The sequence below is a fragment of the Pecten maximus genome, chromosome 9, assembly GCF_902652985.1.
Source record: "Pecten maximus chromosome 9, xPecMax1.1, whole genome shotgun sequence".
In the NCBI taxonomy this organism is placed as follows: Eukaryota; Metazoa; Mollusca; class Bivalvia; order Pectinida; family Pectinidae; genus Pecten; species Pecten maximus.
In genome coordinates this window covers 39,655,153-39,678,584 of record NC_047023.1, presented here as the reverse complement: position 1 = coordinate 39,678,584, position 23,432 = coordinate 39,655,153, and the positions used below count along the sequence as shown (strand labels likewise).

Sequence of the window (23,432 nt, the reverse complement as noted above, 5' to 3'; positions counted from 1 at the left end):
CATACCAAAGGACATCTGAATTCAGGTCCACGGTAAGATGCAGGTTTCAAACAAACTTGTTTTTTAATTGAAACATTTAAATAGTTAAAGTTTTGGATAAGAGTAGAGAAATTTACATACAGTTTCAAGGATATTATCACAAGATTACCAAAAGTTCATGCCGTACTTATAAAAGGTTTGTTCTAAATAGATCATAATTAAGGGACTACATTGGTGTGCAAACGCACTGCATCATTTAAAGCCTGTCTGTTTTCGTAACATATAAATTATGACAAAATTACAAAAAAAAAAAAAAAATGTTGAATCATAGAATATATATATACTCTAATTGTGATATCATGTGAGAATCAATACCATAGTTTTTTCATAATTGCAATTGAAACCGAGAAACTACCAACTGATTACAGGGAATCTATAATGCAGAGCTCCACTCGCTAAACATAAATGTACATGCATGCGCAAACTGGTTTTATAGCCACGCAGTGGGAGCCTTAAGTCAATCAGACGTACTGTTGCTGCCGCGAAGGCAACGAAGATGATCAGGTAAAATCACAACATCATCTATGGCTTAACGTCAACGTGAGTCTGTCAGACAAAAATGATAGATCGTTTTAATGTAAAAAACCACCATGAATTGACGGTTGAACTTTTCGGCATTTGATAAACAAACCCATGTTTTTATATTTATCATCCAGGGATGCAAGTCGCCCGCGCTTAGGGTTTGTTCATGTTTTATTTTTAGGTCTTTATTACATTCTTAGCTTAACAATTGTTGACGTAACTGAGCAGATTTGAAAGAAATTAAATGAAGATAAAACCCAATGGGCATTGGAAAGTTTAGCTTGTATAAGGTTGACTCTATCAATAAAATCTTTGAAGATCAGAAGGTATACAAGGAGAGCTGGTAAGAGAGTCTCGAGTAAAGAATCTTGTAGTTATTATTGTTTCACAAAGCATAAGGATTGTTGTAAATCTGACATTAAAACATGCAGACGCTGAAGTGTTACTAAAGGTAAACAATCATCCGTTGTAACATGTTCTACTTTGATAGACGGGGGAGCACTGATTACAACAGCTGGACCAGCACTAATGTGTTTTACGTATCAATAGGCGTGTTAGTTAATGTGTCGATGTTACATACACGTGCCATTATCAAAGCAGTTTATATATCACTGTGTTGTCATTTTTTTTAAAACCTGGTGTTGATCTAAACAATCGCCCTGTAAGTAGAGCGTAAGAATTGTACCTGCAGCTCCCTAACTGCATAATCGTAACACTAGGCTAAATATTTGATCATATTTTTTTATCTTCTTTCTTAAAAGCTGTCTTCTTTCTAATGTCTCCTTGACACTGCCCAACTTTTGGTCTTTGGTTTAGCGTTCGCCCCTGTGAGGAAGGCATTGGGTTCTGTCTTGACCTGATCCATACCATGCAGAGTCTGTAAAATGGTAGTCGCTTTTCCTGTTTAGGTCTCTGCATTTCGGAGAGTAAGGTGTTCGAGGCTGGTGCGCCTGTGACCTCGTGGTGTAGTCTGTATGTCTCATTGAGTTACAACTATAAAGTGGCATCATTTCTGTGCTATAAAAGGAAGCAAATTCGGGCATACCGCAGTTTCCCAAAACACTCTCATTGCATGCATGTATCTCGCACACAGGGGAGACCGGCTTAAATGGCCAAAGCTGCAAATAACATCTTAAGCAATACATGTACTCAACCCGATACTAACCCCAATCATCATCCATCCCTATAACGCCTAGCTTCACCTTTACACATCGGGAAATGTGTAATTTTATGCCATTTTGTGAGCTCACCTCGTGGGTTTATTGGTTCAAAATACGTATTAATTCAATTCATGCCAGAGTTTATAGCATTCGTCTTATTTTGACGTAATATTTTAATTTTGTGAATCCCTGGATAATTGACCATAAAAGCATACATTATGGCATTAAAGGGGGTGGTATAACATGAAAACCAACACAGGCCTGCAATATCAGTACACTGGCTTCCAACTACAAATGGAAAATTAAAGAGATACCATTTGATAGGTCAACAAAGAAGAAATTGAAAAGCACATACTGTAAAAGTGGATATTTTCGCGTGTGGAAATTTTCGCTTAGCCACCTTCCAAAGTGTTCGCGGTGTGGATATTTTCGCGCCGTCAAGAGATATTTTTGCGCTAACTTGTATCTTTTATATTTAGTATTTTTATGTGTTAATATGTTCGCGTGTGGAAATTTTCGCGGAGATTTACTGATAGCGAAATAAGCGAAAATTTCCACACCGCGAATATTTCCACTTTTACATTACTAGTTGTTAAAGCCGCGTCTCGATCATTCCTAACTTTTGGTATATATGTACATTGTATATAAACATATTGTGCTTCTATATATCATTCTTGCTGATATGACAAGCTGATCCATTCAAAGACTACCATTCAACCGGAGAATGCATGTAACTGGCGTATAAGTCAACAAATTCATACACTCGTATTATACCATACATTTATCTACCGTTAGTTATTCTTAGTCACGGATAATAATCATGTCCGAAAGCTCAGTATTTCCCAGTAGGCTGACTTTAGGCTGCAGTCTTATCTCGCAGTCCGTGAGAGCACTCCATTAAATCATTTTGGACCAAAGAGCACATCCGACTAAAACACACGGGGCAGTCCTGTATAGGATAACGTTTGGTCGGTGTTCTGGACTGGAAGTATACCCCTCAAGTCAAGCACTAGCTTCCAATATTTGTATAGTTGCATAATAATTAGTATTCAATATCGGTGCACGTGTTGAACGTGAAATGAATCTACGCACGTGTTATTTGTAGATGAACTTCCTTCCGCGTTTAATATTACGCTAATGTAAACTAATAGACCATTAGTGATATTTATATTTTAGGAAGATCGCTCATTTACACACAGGTCAGGCAGTGCATATGCCAACGTTTAGTTTGTAGGTTGTTCCTATATTCAGTCAGATTTCCAGACGAACTGCTGAGCTCAGCTCCGCGCCGAAAAGACTTTTGTTTTTAATGAAGCATTAAGAAAGAGAATCATCATTTTAGAGAAAAAATTGTGAGGGAATCGTGAAAATGAAAGAGACGTTGTATGGAGACAAAAACTGGCTAATTGGTGTCTGTCAATAACTCTAAAAATCTTCAGATGTTTTGATGAAGGCTTATTTAGCAACCAATGAAACATGATGAAGCCGCTGTGAAGATATAGAGGATACACAACGAGTGGTTACAAGTTGAATATGGAATTTATTTCACACGAGTAAGTTAATTTTTTTAAAGTTACAAAAGATACGAACGTTAGCGAGTGTCTTTTGTAACTTTAAAAAGATAACTTACGATTGTGAAATGAATTCCATATCCAAGAATCACGAGTCGTGTGACATGTTTCTACCACAATGATATCGGGTTGAATCAAACGGAAACGTGGCCAAGTCTTATTTCGCGTATGCAAATATGGTGTACAGGTGACGGTCGGGACCCGGTGATTTGATGTCACTCGATTATTGATGACGTTAATAGCAATTGCAGCTCGGGTCAACGTTCAAATTCTTAACCAATTAAAAGACCTGAAAGTCATATACCACTATTGGAATATAACGTATATATCCAACAGCCGGCGCATTTACACAATGGCTTGAGAATGGAAAAGAACAGCGTATTGTGGAAGAAATATATACTTAATCAATACATTATATCATGATAAAATGATCATCTTTACAATGCTTCGAATGGAAACGTTACACGCGGTTATTCTAGAGAAGTGAAGTTAACAACCGGCTTTGAAAATTATGTCCAAGGTGTTTCAATATTGAAGCAACCGAGCAGGCGGACTTATTTCCCATTTAATCAAGACAGAAAAAATGTTACTAAATAGGTCTGCGTTCAATTGGTTCCTGTGCATGACCATAACGCAAACAGTTTGAATTCGACCGAATGATTTCAGACAGATACTTATCGTCTAATGACAATAATAACCAGTAAAAACACAGATGTGCTTTAGTATTATTTATATTTGATAAATGGGATGCAAAATTCAGAAAGATAAAAAGATGTTTTATTATAAAGTAATTGAAGAGACGTTATAGGGTATGTTTGCTTGCAACCAGGTTCCAAACACCAAATTCACCGGATCACTTGCCTCGATACCATTTCTTTCCACCAAAGAGCGCCCGTTGTATTTTAAAGGAAGCAAAGAGGGAATTTGTGAAAGTGTTTATTTCCTTTTCTAGGTCAATAGGTTACATTGTATATTACAGACACTCCAAACACACTATTACACTGTACGAGACGTTCATCCTCATCAACGCGGACTTTTAATTGCAGGGTGGCTGATGGATTTTGTCTTTGAATATTTTAGTTATTTGTTTAATCGTACATTTGATCTGCACGTGAAACTAAAATCCATAATATTGTTTCTTTTAAAACTAATTTTAAGTTGCACATGTCAATTAACATTAAACCAACCAACAGTCAAAGTAAATCTCCAAAAGTGACTTTAGAAAAATTGGTTTAGCTATAAATTCATGTACGCGAGGTTCGCCTCTCGTGCATACAGATCGTGAACTACGGACAAAGTAACAGCTATACAAATAGATAATGCTAATCATAATAGTTTTAAAAACCTTGGATTATTTTCTATATGTCGCACTGGTATGCCGACACATTGGAAAGTTCCGGCTGGTAACTGTCAATACATATATAGTTAACTTACAGTTCGGTACGTTGTTTACGATATACCGGCACATACCACCAAGTGCGCGTTCAGAAACATCCCCTCCTTTGCCTGGTCTGATAAATGCCACGATCGGAATGTTTCGGTAATTTACTCTGTAAACCAAACACATCTGAATGTTTGCATATCAAGGTATATACGTTTGACGCCAGACAAATTATTTGAAATATCATCAGATTCTTGAAAAAATAATTAATGAGGGTTGAAGTTTGTTGAACTATTCGAAACCACAACTTGTAGATTTTCTTTGATGACTGTTAATTGGACCTATCGAGATTTCGTGTTTTAACGGACCTCTATGCACGCAGTTTTCCCCGCCAGCGTAAATATACGATCCACAGTGAGACATTCGGAATCTTTCGGCTATGTAGGTATTAACCGATTAATGGACAGTTCCCTAAACAGTTTATCTTAAACCTACAAATGAGTTTATATCGTAAGACAGAATATTTACTTACATGTGAGACTCTGTGTAGATAAGCATAATTTTGGCCAATCTAGAGGTTTAATCGAAAGGCTGTATAGGGCGTATTAATGACATGAAGACGTATATGTTGTACGTGAATTCTTGGATAAACACGTCACAAAATTCTGTGGGTTTTACCTATCTTTTCTTTCATTTCAGATGGACTGTGCGATCGACTATGGATTCCGCTACAACTCAAAGTTCAACCTATGCCGAACTCAACTGTTCTCTTGGGATGCTGAGTGGAAAACTTCCTATTGTTAATTTTACCCAGGAAGGGTACGTTTTGGACTGTAACGTTACCATGGATACCAATTCAAACATTTCCTTCGCCGGTATGCCACCACATCCGGTTCACGCGGCGTCACTGGAGGCAGTCGTTGGACTTTCTTTGCTCTTTTTTATCATAGAAACTTTTGGCATTGTTGGTAATAGTCTCGTTGTAATTGTTGTCCTATTGGACCGGAAGATGCGACACTCCGTGACAAATATTTTCATTATGAATTTGGCTGTGTCTGATTGGATGATATTGGTATTCGGGATACCGGAAATCGTGCAAGTGATGTTGAACCGAGGCTGGGTACTAGGACCTGTCCTATGTAAATTCAACCGTTTTATTCTTGTGGTATCGCTGTACGCCTCCATATTGTCACTGGTGTCCGTTTGCATAGAAAGGTAGGTTGGATTATGTACTCTTGTTCTGATTTATTTGAAATGGGGATAACGTGTCGCATTTAATTGTATTTTCAATTTATTTCTACATTTCTTGTGGATATGATTATTTTTTTTTTAAATACTGGCCATCCTTTATTTCTCAAAGGAACAACACGTCTGCTATATCAATACAAATAAGACGTTCACTGATCTTTCTGCTACGGAGATAAATTCTTACATCAGAGTTTCCAGTTCTCAAAGGAGCTCACTCTATAATACAAAACTGCCCTGGCTATGTATTAGGGGAAGAGTTTACGACTTATTCGCACTGAAGACAGCTATAGTCACGATCATTTAATTCTACAAGATCAATCATACACGTATATTGTAATAGATATAAAACACATACATTTCAGAATAAAATTCATAAATACACGTAGTGAATTCGGTGTGATATAACATTCCATCACGTTTAAGACCTTTTCGATATTTTCTCCATATTGTAATTCAAAGCTGTGGGACATGAGGGCAGATGGTATTCCTTATTATCGCCATCACTGCCAATTAAAACAACAAAATTATATGTCTATAGCGAAGCCATCTACCGGAAGTACTTCCGGCTGACAATAACGGAAATCCGCGTGACAGGTGAGAGTAAAATTAGAGGGAAATGCCGACACCGGAACAGGCCGGATATGTTGTTAAAGGAAACTAAAATACCTAAACCAATCGTTTGTTGAAAATTACATCCTGCTTTTTAAGGAAAGTTTCTCAGAGGCAATTGATGATTGCATAATGCACAGAAAAAGACAAACAAATAAAAACAAAATAAAAAAAGAAAACTGAAAAAAATAAATGCTTTAACAAGTTAAATGTACATTACATGTATGCCAAACAATAACTGCACGTGAGGTCATTGTTGCGTAACTTTTAATATTATCCCTTAGGGTTCGGCTGCGGCACTAATGGACGTAATCGTACAGATATATACAGAAAGGCTGTGTAAATTGATTTTTTAAGTCTGTTCAGTTTATTCAATTCAATAAATCCACAGTAATAGAATAACAAGATCGCCTCTATCACGATTTCTACCCACACTTAATCATTGGTGACTACGCGACCTTCGTCTGAATTAACTCGGCTGACGAAGGGGAATCTAAGAAAATGACAGACTTGTATAATATTGTTCATTTGTAGAGTGTTATGGGTAAGATAAATCGAGGTGCTATTTTTATACATGTTTGTTCCTCCCGACGGCGGTGTTTTGTAGTAACTTCTAAGATAATCCATTTCTGCATTTATATATAATTTCCGGCTGTTTAGAGGAAGCGGGAAATGAGACTATTTTTTAATGTATTTAAAACTTGAGAGACAATAAACTCAATATAAAAAAAATATAAACTAAGACAATTACGCATTTTACATTCAAAATCAAAAGTTTTGACTTAAAAATGACAAATTCTATAGGATACTTGTAAATGTGCTTCTAGGAGTTTTCACACGGCACACGGACAGGACAAAAACAAGAGAGGATGCCGACATGATAACGACACTCATTCTATATCCAAATCAAATAAACGACGGCAAAATATGAACAAAATAGATTTGAAAAAAAAAATAGAAGACGAAAAACGTGACCGCTGGGCAATCTACGTAACATGCAGTCACAATGGCAAAATAAGAATTAGCAAGGGTGGTGACCGCGGAACTACTCGGCATATCAATAAGCGCAGAAAATCGCACAAGGGAATAAAATAACTGTTGACCATCAAACTTTCCCACGGTCTTCAACAACCTGCATTTTTCAAAATCTAATTCTTTTCTTTCTTTCCCCTTATTTTCTTTTAATTAAAATACCTGCTCACGACAATTTTGTCCGTGAATGCCTACAGTTTTATGATTTATATTTAAGCATTGAACTGTTACCAAATGGTAGTATACAGTCGATATGAATACAATTTTGGTGACAGATAAATATTTCATGTCGCCCTATCGATTGTATACTACCATTTGGTAACAGTTCAATGCTTATATTTACATTCATATTTTTTTTAATTTACTGTAGATTACGACGCGTTTAAATTTGCCGCTTCCCCTATCACTGACGTCATCAAGTTCAAATACCGGAACAGCAAAATTTCCAGAAGGAATAATATCGTCCCTCATGTCGTTATTAATACCAATCACATAAAATGGTTTTTAAACAAATTTGGCGTTATATTATATTTCATATACGTTTGTAGATATCGTCAAATTGTTAACAATTGCATAATTTCTGATCGTTTAAAAATAAAGCAGTTTTTCGGCGCAACGATATAGGTTAACATTTAGAAGTGATGCGGCGTTGAACGGGTATTGCACTGGACAGACTCGATTCCTTGGAAACACTTATGTTTCTATCGACTGGATTTACGTTGTTTTTGGAGAAATATCAGCTCTTAAATTCTAAATGAAAGTCGTCTTGACAGTAGGTGAAAACGATTCCAAGGATATTTCTTTCGAAACCGATTCCAGTCTAACCCGTCGCATCAGAGTCGCTAACTTAGCAGACGGTGTTCAACTTCACAGGGGCTCGATTTTAGAGTAAGGTAGGCCTTTGACATCAGTGAATAACCACATAAATATAATTCAGTATGCATACACAAACGGAAACCATGTCGATACTGCCGATTGTTTGCAAGATTTTTTTTTATAAATGTTGGACTTTTAATGTTATCGTGTTTAGCATTTCTGAAAATTCGGCAACGAGCCCCTGTGTGTGTGTCAACATTGACAATTTGATTACTTCGTATAGATCAAGAATAGCGCTGATAATACTTTTGTGTTGACTTCATTTTTTTTATTAATAAATTTTACTCTCATAACTAGTATTGCTTTATTTTTTGTGGTGGTTTATGTAGATAAATGCCAGCATTTGAAAGCTCTCTCGGCCGAATGTAACTGGCGGCGATTTTAACCTACACCACCTTAAGCTGTATTCCTACACTGACCGAATCACTGTAAATTGTAGTATACAGTCTCATGAATACAATTTGGGTTACTAACGACATATAGGCAAATGCAACACAGAATGTAAATATAACTTTATATACGTCATCGAGTATGACGATACATCCGGAAACGGAAGGGATCATCGGGGAGTGTATGAACGCACGAGTTACGTGTAAATCACACTAAATAAGATTTATCTAGGAAGCAGATAGTATCGAACGTTTTCCAATCATCTATCTCAATCTATCTTATTGGAGAACACTACCTGGTGTTAATAACTCGCCAAATACGGACGCCGTTCATTACTAGGCGACACTTTACTGACCGGTGTCCACTTCCGCCGACCGGTTGGCTCCAGGTTTTCCACTAAAATTAATTGTCGTACGTTATATTTGTTAGTCGGGCAGTTTGATGTATTGACACGGCTAGCTGTGGTATCATTGGAGAATGGACGACAACTGATGTCTTGTTACCTTAATATGTCTGTGAACTATCCTGTCCATATTTACTCAGTTATGGCCAGCATTTACAGAAAAAAGACAGCTTAACTTACTTAATAAAATGTTGATATAATAACGTATATTTTATTCCTATATACAGCACTGCGGGTTAAATGTACATAGGACAATAACACCATTTCGTAAAATAGTAATTACCGACCGTCTTAGTGTTTGCATGGTGTACTGCTAGAAGAAATTAATCAATGTCATAGTCTAAAAATGTTTTGCCTATTTCAAATATATGTTGAAATACACGTATATGTTTCGAAATAAAAAATTGATTTCTAAAATAGTTCGTTTAAAGTAATTTTGTTTCATCATAACCCTATATCTTCCGGTTTTGATAAAGACGTGTGGGAACCAATCTGTACTGGTATACTCCGTAGATACATATGGTGGATCCTTTTCCTTTTTATATTGCAAAAAAGTGTCTGTTTGTTGAACGAAAAAAATAGTCTGACGTTAATGTCAACAGAAGACGTCGGGTAAGAGTCACGTGACGATAGCCAACCAATCATGATGCGTTTATTAAATTGGTTACATTTTCAACAATTATACCATGCTTCATTTTTCGTGAAATGACACTCCAATATCGATTATAGATACGTAAGATGCTTGTCTGGGACGATGTGAAAAAAAAGCTTAACAAGTAATCAAACATCTTAGCATGAATATTCCTTCTTTTCTCCTCAAGTAATGTGTACTTTTACATTTACAAAGGAGAGAGAAACGGTAAATAAACTTGATGATTCATACATTGTACTTCTTCGCAGCTAAATACATTTTTATGTATGATATGGGCTACGGTGATATAACTCTGGACTGGCGATCGTGACGTCATTAGAGTTGTTACGTCATAATATTGACGTTGGGCAATGCTGGCCCAATCGTCGGATACCCACGGTTGACTTGACTACGCTACGCTTCACTTACCACCCACGGGTGAGCTCACATGTATTCATAGTGTTTTCCCATTTGTACTGTACATGTATCTAACGTGTTTTCCCATTTGTACTGTTGATGTATTTACTGTTGTTTCCCATTTGTACTGTTCATGTATTTACTGTTGTTTCCCATTTGTACTGTTCATGTATTTACTGTTGTTTCCCATTTGTACTGTACATGTATTACTGTTGTTTCCCATTTGTACTGTACATGTGTTACTGTTGTTTCCCATTTGTACTGTTCATGTATTTACTGTTGTTTCCCATTTGTACTGTTCATGTATTTACTGTTGTTTCCCATTTGTACTGTTCATGTATTACTGTTGTTTCCCATTTGTACTGTACATGTATTACTGTTGTTTCCCATTTGTACTGTACATGTATTACTGTTGTTTCCCATTTGTACTGTTCATGTATTACTGTTGTTTCCCATTTGTACTGTTCATGTATTTATAGTGTTTTCTCATTGGTACTGTTCATATATTACTGTTGTTTCCCATTGGTACTGTTCATGTATTACTGTTGTTTCCCATTTGTACTGTTCATATATTACTGTTGTTTCCCATTTGTACTGTTCATGTATTACTGTTGTTTCCCATTTGTACTGTTCATTTATTACTGTTGTTTCCCATTTGTACTGTACATGTATTACTGTTGTTTCCCATTTGTACTGTACATGTATTACTGTTGTTTCCCATTTGTACTGTACATGTATTACTGTTGTTTCCCATTTGTACTGTTCGTGTATTTACTGTTGTTTCCCATTTGTACTGTTCATGTATTACTGTTGTTTCCCATTTGTACTGTTCATGTATTACTGTTGTTTCCCATTTGTACTGTTCGTGTATTTACTGTTGTTTCCCATTTGTACTGTTCATGTATTACTGTTGTTTCCCATTTGTACTGTTCATGTATTACTGTTGTTTCCCATTTGTACTGTTCGTGTATTTACTGTTGTTTCCCATTTGTACTGTTCATGTATTACTGTTGTTTCCCATTTGTACTGTTCATGTATTACTGTTGTTTCCCATTTGTACTGTTCATGTATTACCGTTGTTTCCCATTTGTACTGTTCATGTATTTACTGTTGTTTCCCATTTGTACTGTTCATGTATTACTGTTGTTTCCCATTTGTACTGTTCATTTATTACTGTTGTTTCCCATTTTTACTGTACATGTATTACTGTTGTTTCCCATTTGTACTGTTCATGTATTACTGTTGTTTCCCATTTGTACTGTACATTTATGACTGTTGTTTCCCATTTGTACTGTACATGTATTACTGTTGTTTCCCATTTGTACTGTTCGTGTATTTACTGTTGTTTCCCATTTGTACTGTTCATGTATTTACTCTTGTTTCCCATTTGTACTGTTCATGTATTACTGTTGTTTCCCATATGTACTGTTCATGTATTACTGTTGTTTCCCATTTGTACTGTACATGTATTACTGTTGTTTCCCATTTGTACTGTCCATGTATCTACTGTAGTTTCCCATTTGTACTGTTCATGTATTACTGTTGTTTCCCATTTGTACTGTTCATGTATTACTGTTGTTTCCCATTTGTACTGTTCGTGTATTTACTATTGTTTCCCATTTGTACTGTTCATGTATTTATAGTGTTTTCCCATTTGTACTGTACATGTATTACTGTTGTTTCCCATTTGTACTGTACATGTATTAATGTTGTTTCCCATTTGTACTGTTCATTTATTACTGTTGTTTCCCATTTGTACTGTTCATGTATTACTGTTGTTTCCCATTTGTACTGTTCGTGTATTTACTGTTGTTTCCCATTTGTACTGTTCATGTATTACTGTTGTTTCCCATTTGTACAGTTCATGTATTTACTGTTGTTTCCCATTTGTACTGTTCATGTATTTACTGTTGTTTCCCATTTGTACTGTTCATGTATTACTGTTGTTTCCCATTTGTACTGTCCATGTATTACTGTTGTTTCCCATTTGTACTGTTCATTGTAGTGTTTTCCCGGTGATTCCTCAAAATTACAAGTAACACAATTTAAGTTGATGAACTTCGTTAAAAACAAGTAAATAAAATGTATCCAAATCAGCTATCCGATACAGAATGTTCCGAGATATTCAAGTTTCAGAGTTGTTTTTGTTCCTAACTCTAACAATTCCAATCGGGAGTTACATGCGAATAAACGTCTTGATATGTAATACAATGTAGTATCTATCCGGTTAATGTTATACCTCACTCAGTTTAAGTTTATGTCAATAAAAATCTAAAGGTAAATGAAATATACAATAACATAAGTTTGTTGAACCATGGTTAGTGATTATACCCACGTTTCATGCAAATACAAGTAAACAAATACACACTGTACATGCATTACATGTAAAACAGGTGCGTTAAGGTACACTACGCCGTCCAAGTGCGCGTGCTGTCCTGTACTTTTAAGTCAAGTAGGGATAATTTCGGGACGGACGAGCGTATCCGGTACATATAGTGTGAGAATGTTGAACGCCCGGAAAGATTCTCGGTTTAATTGGCTTTAGCACTTTCAGAAATTACCTATCAGAATCAGTTTTAGAGTCCAGGCACGCAGTCTGAAGCATCATAATACTGTCTGTGTTAATTATATAAGGGATGTGTTCTCCTTGTCACACCTGACACAGCGCCGTCTACAAATGTATGTACCGGTACATGTAATACCTTAGGGCTCCTATAATATGTCTAAAGTCGAAATGAAATAAAAAACATCAAATTCGTTTTTATTTCATTTCAAATTTGAGAAACTCTTCACGATTTCTTTTTTTTTATTTTACTTGCCAGAGGATCGCTTCAATAAAATAAATTCTTAATCTCATTAAATCACAAATCGTGCAGAACCATTTATGTTTAACCTGCGTACTATTGTCAATATTATCGTTGAGCTGATTTCTTCGACGTGTTCAAACAAATGAACAAATGTTAATGATGAACAATTCAAAAACGCCCTTTGGACTTATAGTACAAAATAACGAGTTTTTATAAGCCCGTATTCCGGATACATGGCATAGCAGACCTAGGCTAGCGGTGCCAAGCACGAATCAAGAATAATCCAAGCTATTATAGAAGTGATTCCCGTGTTGCTATAACGACTATGAACTATAACCTATGACCCCACCGGTACGTGTTATGTAAACGTGGATTGCATTCATTTACAGTGTTTTGACTTTCTAATCATTAGCTTTGACTTTAAAATAGAACTGGGTTAGTACTTTTTTTTTATTTAAAGAAAAAATAATTCTTTGGATATCAATGATTGTTATTACCAAAAGAACTAGATTGAATATTGAGCAGTGGACTGTTTTTGTATACATTGTCAAGATAGAGAAATGTAACGCAATAAAATACAATCAAATAGGTCAAAAGATGAAAATCGTATTTATAACCATTTTGTCAGCTAATAGTTTTAAAATCTTGTCTATTCATAAAACGCCGTTTGAGGTTTTTCCTAGTAAAATCAAAGACTTTTTATATTGTTAAAATGTTAGGCCTTTGTATTTTTGTATGAATTTCAATCAAATTACTTATGTAATAAGAACTGTGCAATAAACATTTGGAAAGATTGATGCATTTTTACTGAATCGCACTTTGATTAAAAGTTGTCAATGATATTTTTAACCGGAATCATAATTTCGTTACCATCGACATTGTCTCAGCGCCATATCTCCTAAAGTTATCACAGACCTGTACAACTAGAAACTATATTTTGTTAATTACACAACCTGAAGCTTTCGTCGAGGAATTAACAGCGTCATTTAACAATCCAACAGGATCCGTGAAATAGTCTCAGAATACAATCACTACTTAATGACGTTAATGGCTGCCCGAGATCATTAACATGAGATTGTAACACCTCTTTTGACACGGGATATACAGAGGTATCAGTAATTAACACGGACTTTGTTGATGTTGTTGAAAGTTCCAACATGCCTGCACTGATGTTAATACATATTTGTAACGACTTAACACCGGTTTCGTGACGCGAAACACCTCTGCACGTGCATCAAGCGTTAGGTTCAATGCGCATGTCATCCGGAATTGACAGATCTCTCGAAAACGAATATTGAGCGTGTTAACATGATGAATAATGACCGAGAGATGTTAATATCGAATAGAAGTTAAAAGCTCGTGCAGATATATATTCAAATTATAGTAATTAACTACATGTAAATTTAGCTACACTATATTGCTTGATGTCCAGTTATGTCAGATTTTTGTATTTTTTTGTATATATATTGGAGGAGAAGACGTTGATAATGTTGCTATAATTTGTACCTAATTCTTTAGTCACTCTTTTTACAAATTATAGATAGTAAATAATAAAGAAATATAATGTTATACCATAAATGCTCTACACTCATAACATGAAAACTCAGACAGCAGGTTTGAAAGGAAATGGCTAACCGAATGATGGCCTTATAATTTATTATTATGTAAGTGTATATGATACACAAGAGTATTCAGTATTACAAACATGTAAATGATACATAGCAATATTTATTGCATTTTTGCCAGTGAAATATAGAAATTTTCACTGCAGCGATGAGTAGTGAAAATATAAGATTTTGCAGTGAAAATATAAGTTTTCCGTTTTTGACCAATCACAGCGGACCTTTGCATTCACCTCGTCGAAACTTGTTGATTTTTCCAGTCGAAGCGGAGATAGATAAATTGGTTATTTTGCTGTATTTCTGAAATTTTCAGACTAGTTGCGGATTGATTTGGGAAAAAGAATCCTATATAAAACCAGTACAATTGTATATAAAACATGTTTTAAATTAGAAAATTATTTTCAAAAATTAATTATAAGCTTTGATGTCAATTGATTTTTAGTTTCATAGGAGTATGAACAAAAATTGTTTGCAAACTTCTTTACGCGGATTCATACAATTTGCAAACAAAATGTTTTTCATACCTCGATTGAACTAAAACAAATTGACATCAAGGCTTAAATAAAACGGTATTTATTATCATATACATATATATAATTTATAACAGTATATATTATATGAATGTATATGATACACAGGAGATTGACAAATCCATTTCATGTTTTCTTTGAAACCATTATTGACAAAATCTCTTATGCAATACGCATGCAATCAATTTTTTTTAAATCTATAATTCTATTAAAAAACAGTCAACCATATCTGGTTAGGTATAATGTACATTATGTAGTGTGTATAAATAATCTATATCACATATATGTCACATTCAATGTATAACCTGTATCTCATGAATGATATAATAATACTGCATGCAGCCTGTTTAAACGAAGTACGTTTGTCAAATTAACGGTGTACTTTTATGACAAAAACCCACTACTGTTTTCATATCTTTGATCTCCGAGATCGTAAATCCATGACATTCAGTCAAACTTCCCGACAATAAATGAGATGATCCCTACTCTGGTTCAAAGCTCCGACTCATACAGCGGCATTGTACGTGTAATAAATATCTGGAATCACCTGAGAAGCAGCTGTTATTTTCACTGCAGTCGGGGCTTACTCTTAATCACCAATGTCATTAACGAGTCACAACATGTGTACATATACATTACTTATATACATGTTTGACATAACAATAAGAGTGTTTTAATATCGCATACAAGATATTCAAAAGTTGAGGAGAGAGAGAAGAGGGGTTGTCCTTTGAAGAACTTGAGCAAAATAACATAAAATTCCTCTGATAAATGGGTCGAGTCTTGTGTAGTTTTTTAGCTGTTGAAATAGTATTTCAGGACTTCAAAATATTGATGGGTCTCTTTATAGGCTGCTGTAGGACCTCTCATCATTAATATATATATATATATGTCTTTCGCGATTAATAATTTTTATTATTATTTGTTTGGTGACAGAAAATCTAATATTTTGCATGCTAGATTAAGAACTAATTCAAGTACTCTAAACGACGACTTATTTCATGCTAACTTAATTGATTTTCAAATTTGTCATTGTTGACATTCTATTGAAAATGCATTTCATTTCTTTTTTATTTGCAACAAGTACATAGATCAGAGAATAAAGTGGTACCGTGAGTTAAATGATTTCATCCCACTGGACCTACAGCTTATTCTACATGGCAGTCATGAATTATCCAAAGCAGACAACGAAAAAATATTTCTGCACACTCAGCAATATATTCACGATACAAATAGATTTTGATTTTACATTTGTACTTTCTCTACCACCTACCTCTCTCTATCACTACATTCGTTCAAGTCTCCCCATTTTTTTTCAACATATCTCTCTTCAATACTTAATATATTTGATATATTGTGTTTTTGGGAAAAAAAAAAAATCATATATATATATGTAAATTGTTTAACTCCTTTAACTCTATCAAAGTCTGCGTCTTTTATCTTTCTCGACTCATATGGCACTTGGGAAACGGAAATATCAGAAGGAAAGGAAAGACCAAAGCGAAAGAAAACCGTGGCAGGGGATATGATGAACATTGATAAGCCGAAAGTTACGAGTAGTGGATTGTGTACTTGTGCCATCTGGGTCGAGAAAAATCATTCACGCAGTCTTAAAAAAGATGTTTCAATTACTAGTGGAAATGTCTAAATTATTTGATAAAAGAATTAAAATGAAGGAGATTGTCACATTCTTTTCACATACTTGCACCTTCTTACACCCCATCCTTACCCTTCCCTTATCCACACTTCCACACTAAATAATTATTTTATTGTTAATGTCATCTTGTATATTTTGTATGTGTTATATAATATTGTATGGAAAGGACTTGATATAAGTTGGAAAACTTGTGCCCAATCCTATTGTATATATTTGATACAATAAAATATGTTTAAACTAAAATGTCTTTCGCGCATGGGACAATCTCAGTCATGCCGACTTCCTCTGTTACTATACATCAATATATTCGTCGATACCCTGCAGCCGTAATAATTGTACCTTTTGCATGATCGTAAGAGGCGACAAAATTCGGGATCTTATCTTTCCTTTTTTTCTGAACAACTTTCTTCTCCAAAATCTCCCCATACACTGCTCTCAGAATATTTTGTTGTTTGAGAGCGCTTCGAATGGTATGGTGTTTGGGAGTGTCCCGAATGGTATGGTGTTTGGGAGTGTCCCGAATGTTACGGTGTTTATGAGTGCCCCGAATGGTATGGTGTTTGGGAGTGTCCCGAATGGTATGGTGTTTTGGAGTGTCCCGAATAATCCAATACGTTCGCCTCTGTTAGGAAAGCTTTTGGTTGTTCAGAGAGGCGAACGTATTTGCTTAAGAGGAGAAATGACCTGTGTAAATGTCGGCATGTCGTAGGTAACATGTTTGAAAGCGAAAGTCGGTAGCTGAGTTCTGTAATGTGGGTAACTAAAATTATAAGTAGGTAACTGAATCGAAAGGAGGCAACTGTATACATTATGGCAGCACGGGAATGATGCTAAAGATTGATGCTAAATCAAGTACATATGTTAATGTTTTCGTAGATGGATGTGTAAAACAAATCGGTAAGCCAATCAGCATCTTTCTGTACTGTACCTAGGTCTACATATAACCTGTTAAAGCTGCACGTCATCCAAACTTGAAAATGAGTTATCAGTAAAACTGACATATTGTCTGTCTGTCTGCCTGTAGGGGCGCCTTCGGAGCAAGATTAACGGACATATTTTCAGTCATATTTGTTTTTCATTCTAAAACTTATTGAGTATTTAAAGATGGGTTCCGCGTCTCCTTAGATTGTTCTTTCTTCCATACAATGCAACAGCACAATATTTATGATGAAAAGCCTAAAGTTATGATCGAAATACTTGCCAGTATTATATTTTTTCGCATTCTCGGATAATCCATGATAATGAATATTGGGAGAAGTCGTTGCAAATTGTGCGTAATCCTTTCTTATAAGTTTAATAATAGATATGTTCAAATCAAAATAAAACTGTACACGTGTCTAAACTTCATTGGTTGGATGCGGAAAATGCATTTTGTATTAGGGATATCCTTTTGTCACGCGGTTGTCTGTTTTCTTTCAAATATAGTTGGAGTTCCGACCAAATACGTCTATACGAAGAAGGTGTATATAATGTGGTTAGGAATGAGATCCGTGGAGAAGTCTTTTCACATTAATACTTAGTGCGCTTTACTTTACAAATCTAATATTAATGCAAAGTTCATATCTTTGGCAATCTGGGAAAAATAGAAAATATGAACAATTTCATGGGGAACAGAGATCGAGTGAAAATACGCGAGAACCCATGGCTTATCAATTGATCCAGCTTATCTGCTGCCACATCGCAGTCATAACACGTGATCAGAAATCAAAGGAATCAAAATAAAAGTCGCGTATGCTTTTAAAAGTGCCGCTTCAGTAACATGTCCGCAACTTTTCCGTCAGTTACGCAACATTTTAGTCAGTTACGCAACATTTTAGTCAGTTACGCACGCACACATGTAAATAAACATTTAGCTACGCACATTTTAATTTTCTGTTACCTACGGCATCGTCATTTTTGTGGTAGCTGGTTTCGCTTATCCATATATGTTAACATATGCTCTACGCTTCAAAATTTAAGTTTTTAGCAAAATAGTACACGATGCATTGGTGACAAACTTTACTGAAGTTGTTAAGTATGAAATCTGAGACATTGTTTTTCTCACCAGGAACCAGTTTTACTAAAGGTCGTAAATCTACTCGCAAATGTAAACGTAAACATAGACGTAAATCGAGTTACGACATTTAGTGAAACTCATTTTAGACGTAAGTTACGTGTACGTTTACGTTTACGTCTACGTGTAGACATACGACCTTAAGTGAAACTGGGTCCTGGATTGTTGTCGGCCATGTTTACAGTGGGTAGCTACCACCGGTAATATATCTCTCGCACTCAGGGGAGACCATCCTTTAATCACCAAACACGAAGCTGTTGATAAGAACCAAATATTAACTAAATATATATCTACAGCGTGATGTTTTTAACAAAGAATATTTTAATCTTTTTAATCAGGATCACATGATAACCGATCACGGAACGTAAAGTGCAGGCTTACTATACGCGTTCAACTTCATTGAAACACTTTACACTGCTCTCTGAAATAGTGCCGATCCTTATTTTAAGGGGAAACATTGATTTTGTCTTGTGATGCTTTTGAATGATTAATCGTTGTCACGTTTTGGATGTACGTCGTATTTGCCAACGAGATAGTATCAGTCGGTCGATCTTGGTCATACAGGTGTTTGATTGATTAGCCTAACAGATAAATGGAATCTCTCAAATGGTCAATTACACTTCCGTAAACAGGGAATCGTATGTATATAAACAATCCCCACAGATTCTAACGGATCTTTAAAGGTATAAAGGAAAAGTGCAAAGCTTATATATAATTCATACGATTTCTCGGAAAAGCAGCGTTTAGTTTTGAAGTTTTGAGCCATTAATGAATCAGATGAATTACTTTTTAATGTTTTTTTTATCATCACTGTTTCTTAATTATATTATGTGTACGATAGTATTACTTAAGAAAACAAATCTATCCGGAATGTCACCGCTCATTATAATGATGGAAAAAAGATTTGATCAAGATCAAAACACGGGATTTCCATCCAGGATATAATATGATATTTGATATGTTATGTATGTGTCATTTTTAGTGCAATAATTGTAGAATTTATTTTGAATTTTGGCCATAAATGTTTCCAAAGTGCCATGTCTGCGTTAGGTGGTCGGGTTGCACAGTGGTAACACACCGGTCTTTCCCTTAATCCCTAAAATCAGCTGTGTGATTTTGATAAAAGAAGATCTCTAATGACAAAACAAATGTTAAAGATCACATCTATTAAATGTCTTAAGCAGCGTCATTTACATTAAAGTATTCAAATGTTATAGCAAAATGCAACGTTAGCGTATCTATATATTACAAGTACAGATCCATATGCATGCATCCACCAACTACTAAAAAGAATAATAAAAAAGAACAAACGCGAAATGTACCTCGCTGTTGACGGGGCGATATACCCAACAAACAACTATCAATGCATCGCCTTAAACAAGTATGTAAGCTAGTAAGATCAATTCATACAGAGGGAATTCAAGAGTTCACATTATAAGCTTACATTTGGTTTCAAAAAAATGTAAACGTATATTATTTTACAACAATCGCAAAGTAAAGAACTTATAATAAACTTATATTAATCACTCCTGTTGGCCTGTATGGAAGTGCGCGTGGGGTCTTGCAATGTACATGTACATTTTACCATGGGAGGAACCGGAGTACCTGGTGAAAACTCACGTGGTCAGGCAGGTGACCCATGTACGTCTTCTTGATGAGGATCTGAACCCGGCCGTCTGCTACCCTACCGACCTAATGTCAATTTAAAAAGTTAGTACAAAAATAATGAGACTGATGAGCACGTATTTGATTTAAATTGCAAGGAGAGCCTGGCAAAAATTGTGATTATTGATAAAATGCGAGTTTCAAGCAAAGTATAAATTCCCGAAGTCTTTGTCCTTACGTCTTTGTCTTCCTACGCATGCTGGTATCTAGAAACTTAAACCTCGTAGTCGTAAAATCGGGTTAAATGAGAGACAGCAACTATAACGGATATGTGTTCTACTGTTTGTACATGCAAACCGTCTTTGTAAACTTGCCAGATTAAAATAAAGTTCTGTATTACAAATGCATGTCCATACAGCAGTCTGTTCAAGTAAATATATGTTCCTACAAATCAATCTGTCCATAAATCAATCTGCCCATAAACCATCTGCCAAGAAGGCAATATGTCTACACACCTCTATAAACTATTTATCTACAGAACAATCTGCCAATACAATAGTATGTATATATATATAACATAGCCGACATATACATCTTACTTTCTGGTAACTACATTGCGTATGAACATTTTTTGACGTTAACTATTTCTCAAAATTCTTCGATTGGTATTGAATTATTTACGTTCTAATAGCACCAAATACCACTTAAAGACGTTGTCCAAAGGACCAGTGACGGACGTATTTCATAGCGTCTATTACAGTTCAGGACGTGTAAATACTGAAACACTTATTACAGTTCAGGACGTGTAGGTACTGAAACACTTATTACAGTTCAGGACGTGTAGGTACTGAAACACTTATTACAGTTCAGGACGTGTAAATACTGAAACACTTATTACAGTTCAGGACGTGTAGATACAGAAACACTTATTACAGTTAGGGACGTGTAGGTACTGAAACACTTATTACAGTTAGGGACGTGTAGGTACAGAAACACTTATTACAGTTAGGGACGTGTAGTTACTGAAACACTTATTACAGTTAGGGACGTGTAGGTACAGAAACACTTATTACAGTTAGGGACGTGTAGACACTGAAACACTTATTACAGTTCAGGACGTGTAGACACTGAAACACTTATTACAGTTAGGGACGTGTAGGTACAGAAACACTTATTACAGTTCAGGACGTGTAGATACTGAAACACTTATTACAGTTCAGGACGTGTAGGTACTGAAACACTTATTACAGTTCAGGACGTGTAGGTACTGAAACACTTATTACAGTTCAGGACGTGTAGGTACTGAAACACTTATTACAGTTCAGGACGTGTAGGTACTGAAACACTTATTACAGTTCAGGGCGTGTAGATACTGAAACACTTATTACAGTCCAGGACGTGTAGGTACTGAAACACTTATTACAGTCTAGGACGTGTAGGTACTGAAACACTTATTACAGTTCAGGACGTGTAGGTACAGAAACACTTATTACAGTTCAGGACGTGTAGATACAGAAACACTTATTACAGTTCAGGACGTGTAGATACTGAAATACTTATTACAGTTAGGGACGTGTAGGTACTGAAACACTTATTACAGTTCAGGACGTGTAGGTACTGAAACACTTATTACAGTTCAGGACGTGTAGATACTGAAACACTTATTACAGTTCAGGACGTGTAGATACTGAAACACTTATTACAGTTCAGGACGTGTAGGTACAGAAACACTTATTACAGTTCAGGACGTGTAGATACAGAAACACTTATTACAGTTCAGGACGTGTAGATACTGAAACACTTATTACAGTTCAGGACGTGTAGGTACAGAAACACTTATTACAGTTCAGGACGTGTAGGTACTGAAACAATTATTACAGTTCAGGACGTGTAGACACTGAAACACTTATTACAGTCTAGGACGTGTAGATACTGAAACACTTACTACAGTTCAGGACGTGTAGATACTGAAATACGTATTACAGTCTAGGACGTGTAGATACTGAAACACTTATTACAGTTCAGGACGTGTAGGTACTGAAACACTTATTACAGTTCAGGACGTGTAGGCACTGAAACACTTATTACAGTTCAGGACGTGTAGATACTGAAACACTTATTACAGTTCAGGGGGTGTAGATACTGAAACACTTATTACAGTTCAGGACGTGTAGATACAGAAACACTTATTACAGTTCAGGACGTGTAGGTACTGAAACACTTATTACAGTTCAGGACGTGTAGGTACTGAAACACTTATTACAGTTCAGGACGTGTAGATACTGAAACACTTATTACAGTTCAGGACGTGTAGGTACAGAAACACTTATTACAGTTCAGGACGTGTAGGTACTGAAACACTTATTACAGTTCAGGACGTGTAGATACTGAAACACTTATTACAGTTAGGGACGTGTAGATACAGAAACACTTATTACAGTTCAGGACGTGTAGATACTGAAACACTTATTACAGTTCAGGTCGTGTAGATACTGAAACACTTATTACAGTTCAGGACGTGTAGGTACAGAAACACTTATTACAGTTCGGGACGTGTAGGTACTGGAACACTTATTACAGTCTAGGATGTGTAGATACTGAAACACTTATTACACTTCAGGACGTGTCAATACTAAAACACTTATTACAGTTCAGGACGTGTAGGTACTAAAACACTTATTACAGTTCAGGACGTGTAGGTACAAAAACACTTATAACAGTTCAGGACGTGTAGATACTGAAATACTTATTACAGTTCAGGACGTGTCAATACTAAAACACTTATTACAGTTCAGGACGTGTAGGTACTGAAACACTTATTACAGTTCAGGACGTGTAGGTACTGAAACACTTATTACAGTTCAGGACGTGTAGGTACT

At 35.6% G+C, this 23,432-nt stretch overlaps 1 protein-coding gene across 1 annotated transcript in view; it reads left to right on the top strand.

Annotated features, from left to right (window-relative positions):
* The window catches only part of LOC117335098 (neuropeptide receptor 15-like), a 68,624-nt gene that overhangs the window by 21,912 nt on the left and 23,280 nt on the right, over positions 1–23,432 (top strand). The window contains exon 2 of the mRNA XM_033895019.1: positions 5,373–5,888. Coding sequence (XP_033750910.1) covers positions 5,392–5,888 — 497 coding nt within the window. The 5' untranslated portion in view covers positions 5,373–5,391. The remainder of the gene's footprint in view (positions 1–5,372; positions 5,889–23,432) is intronic.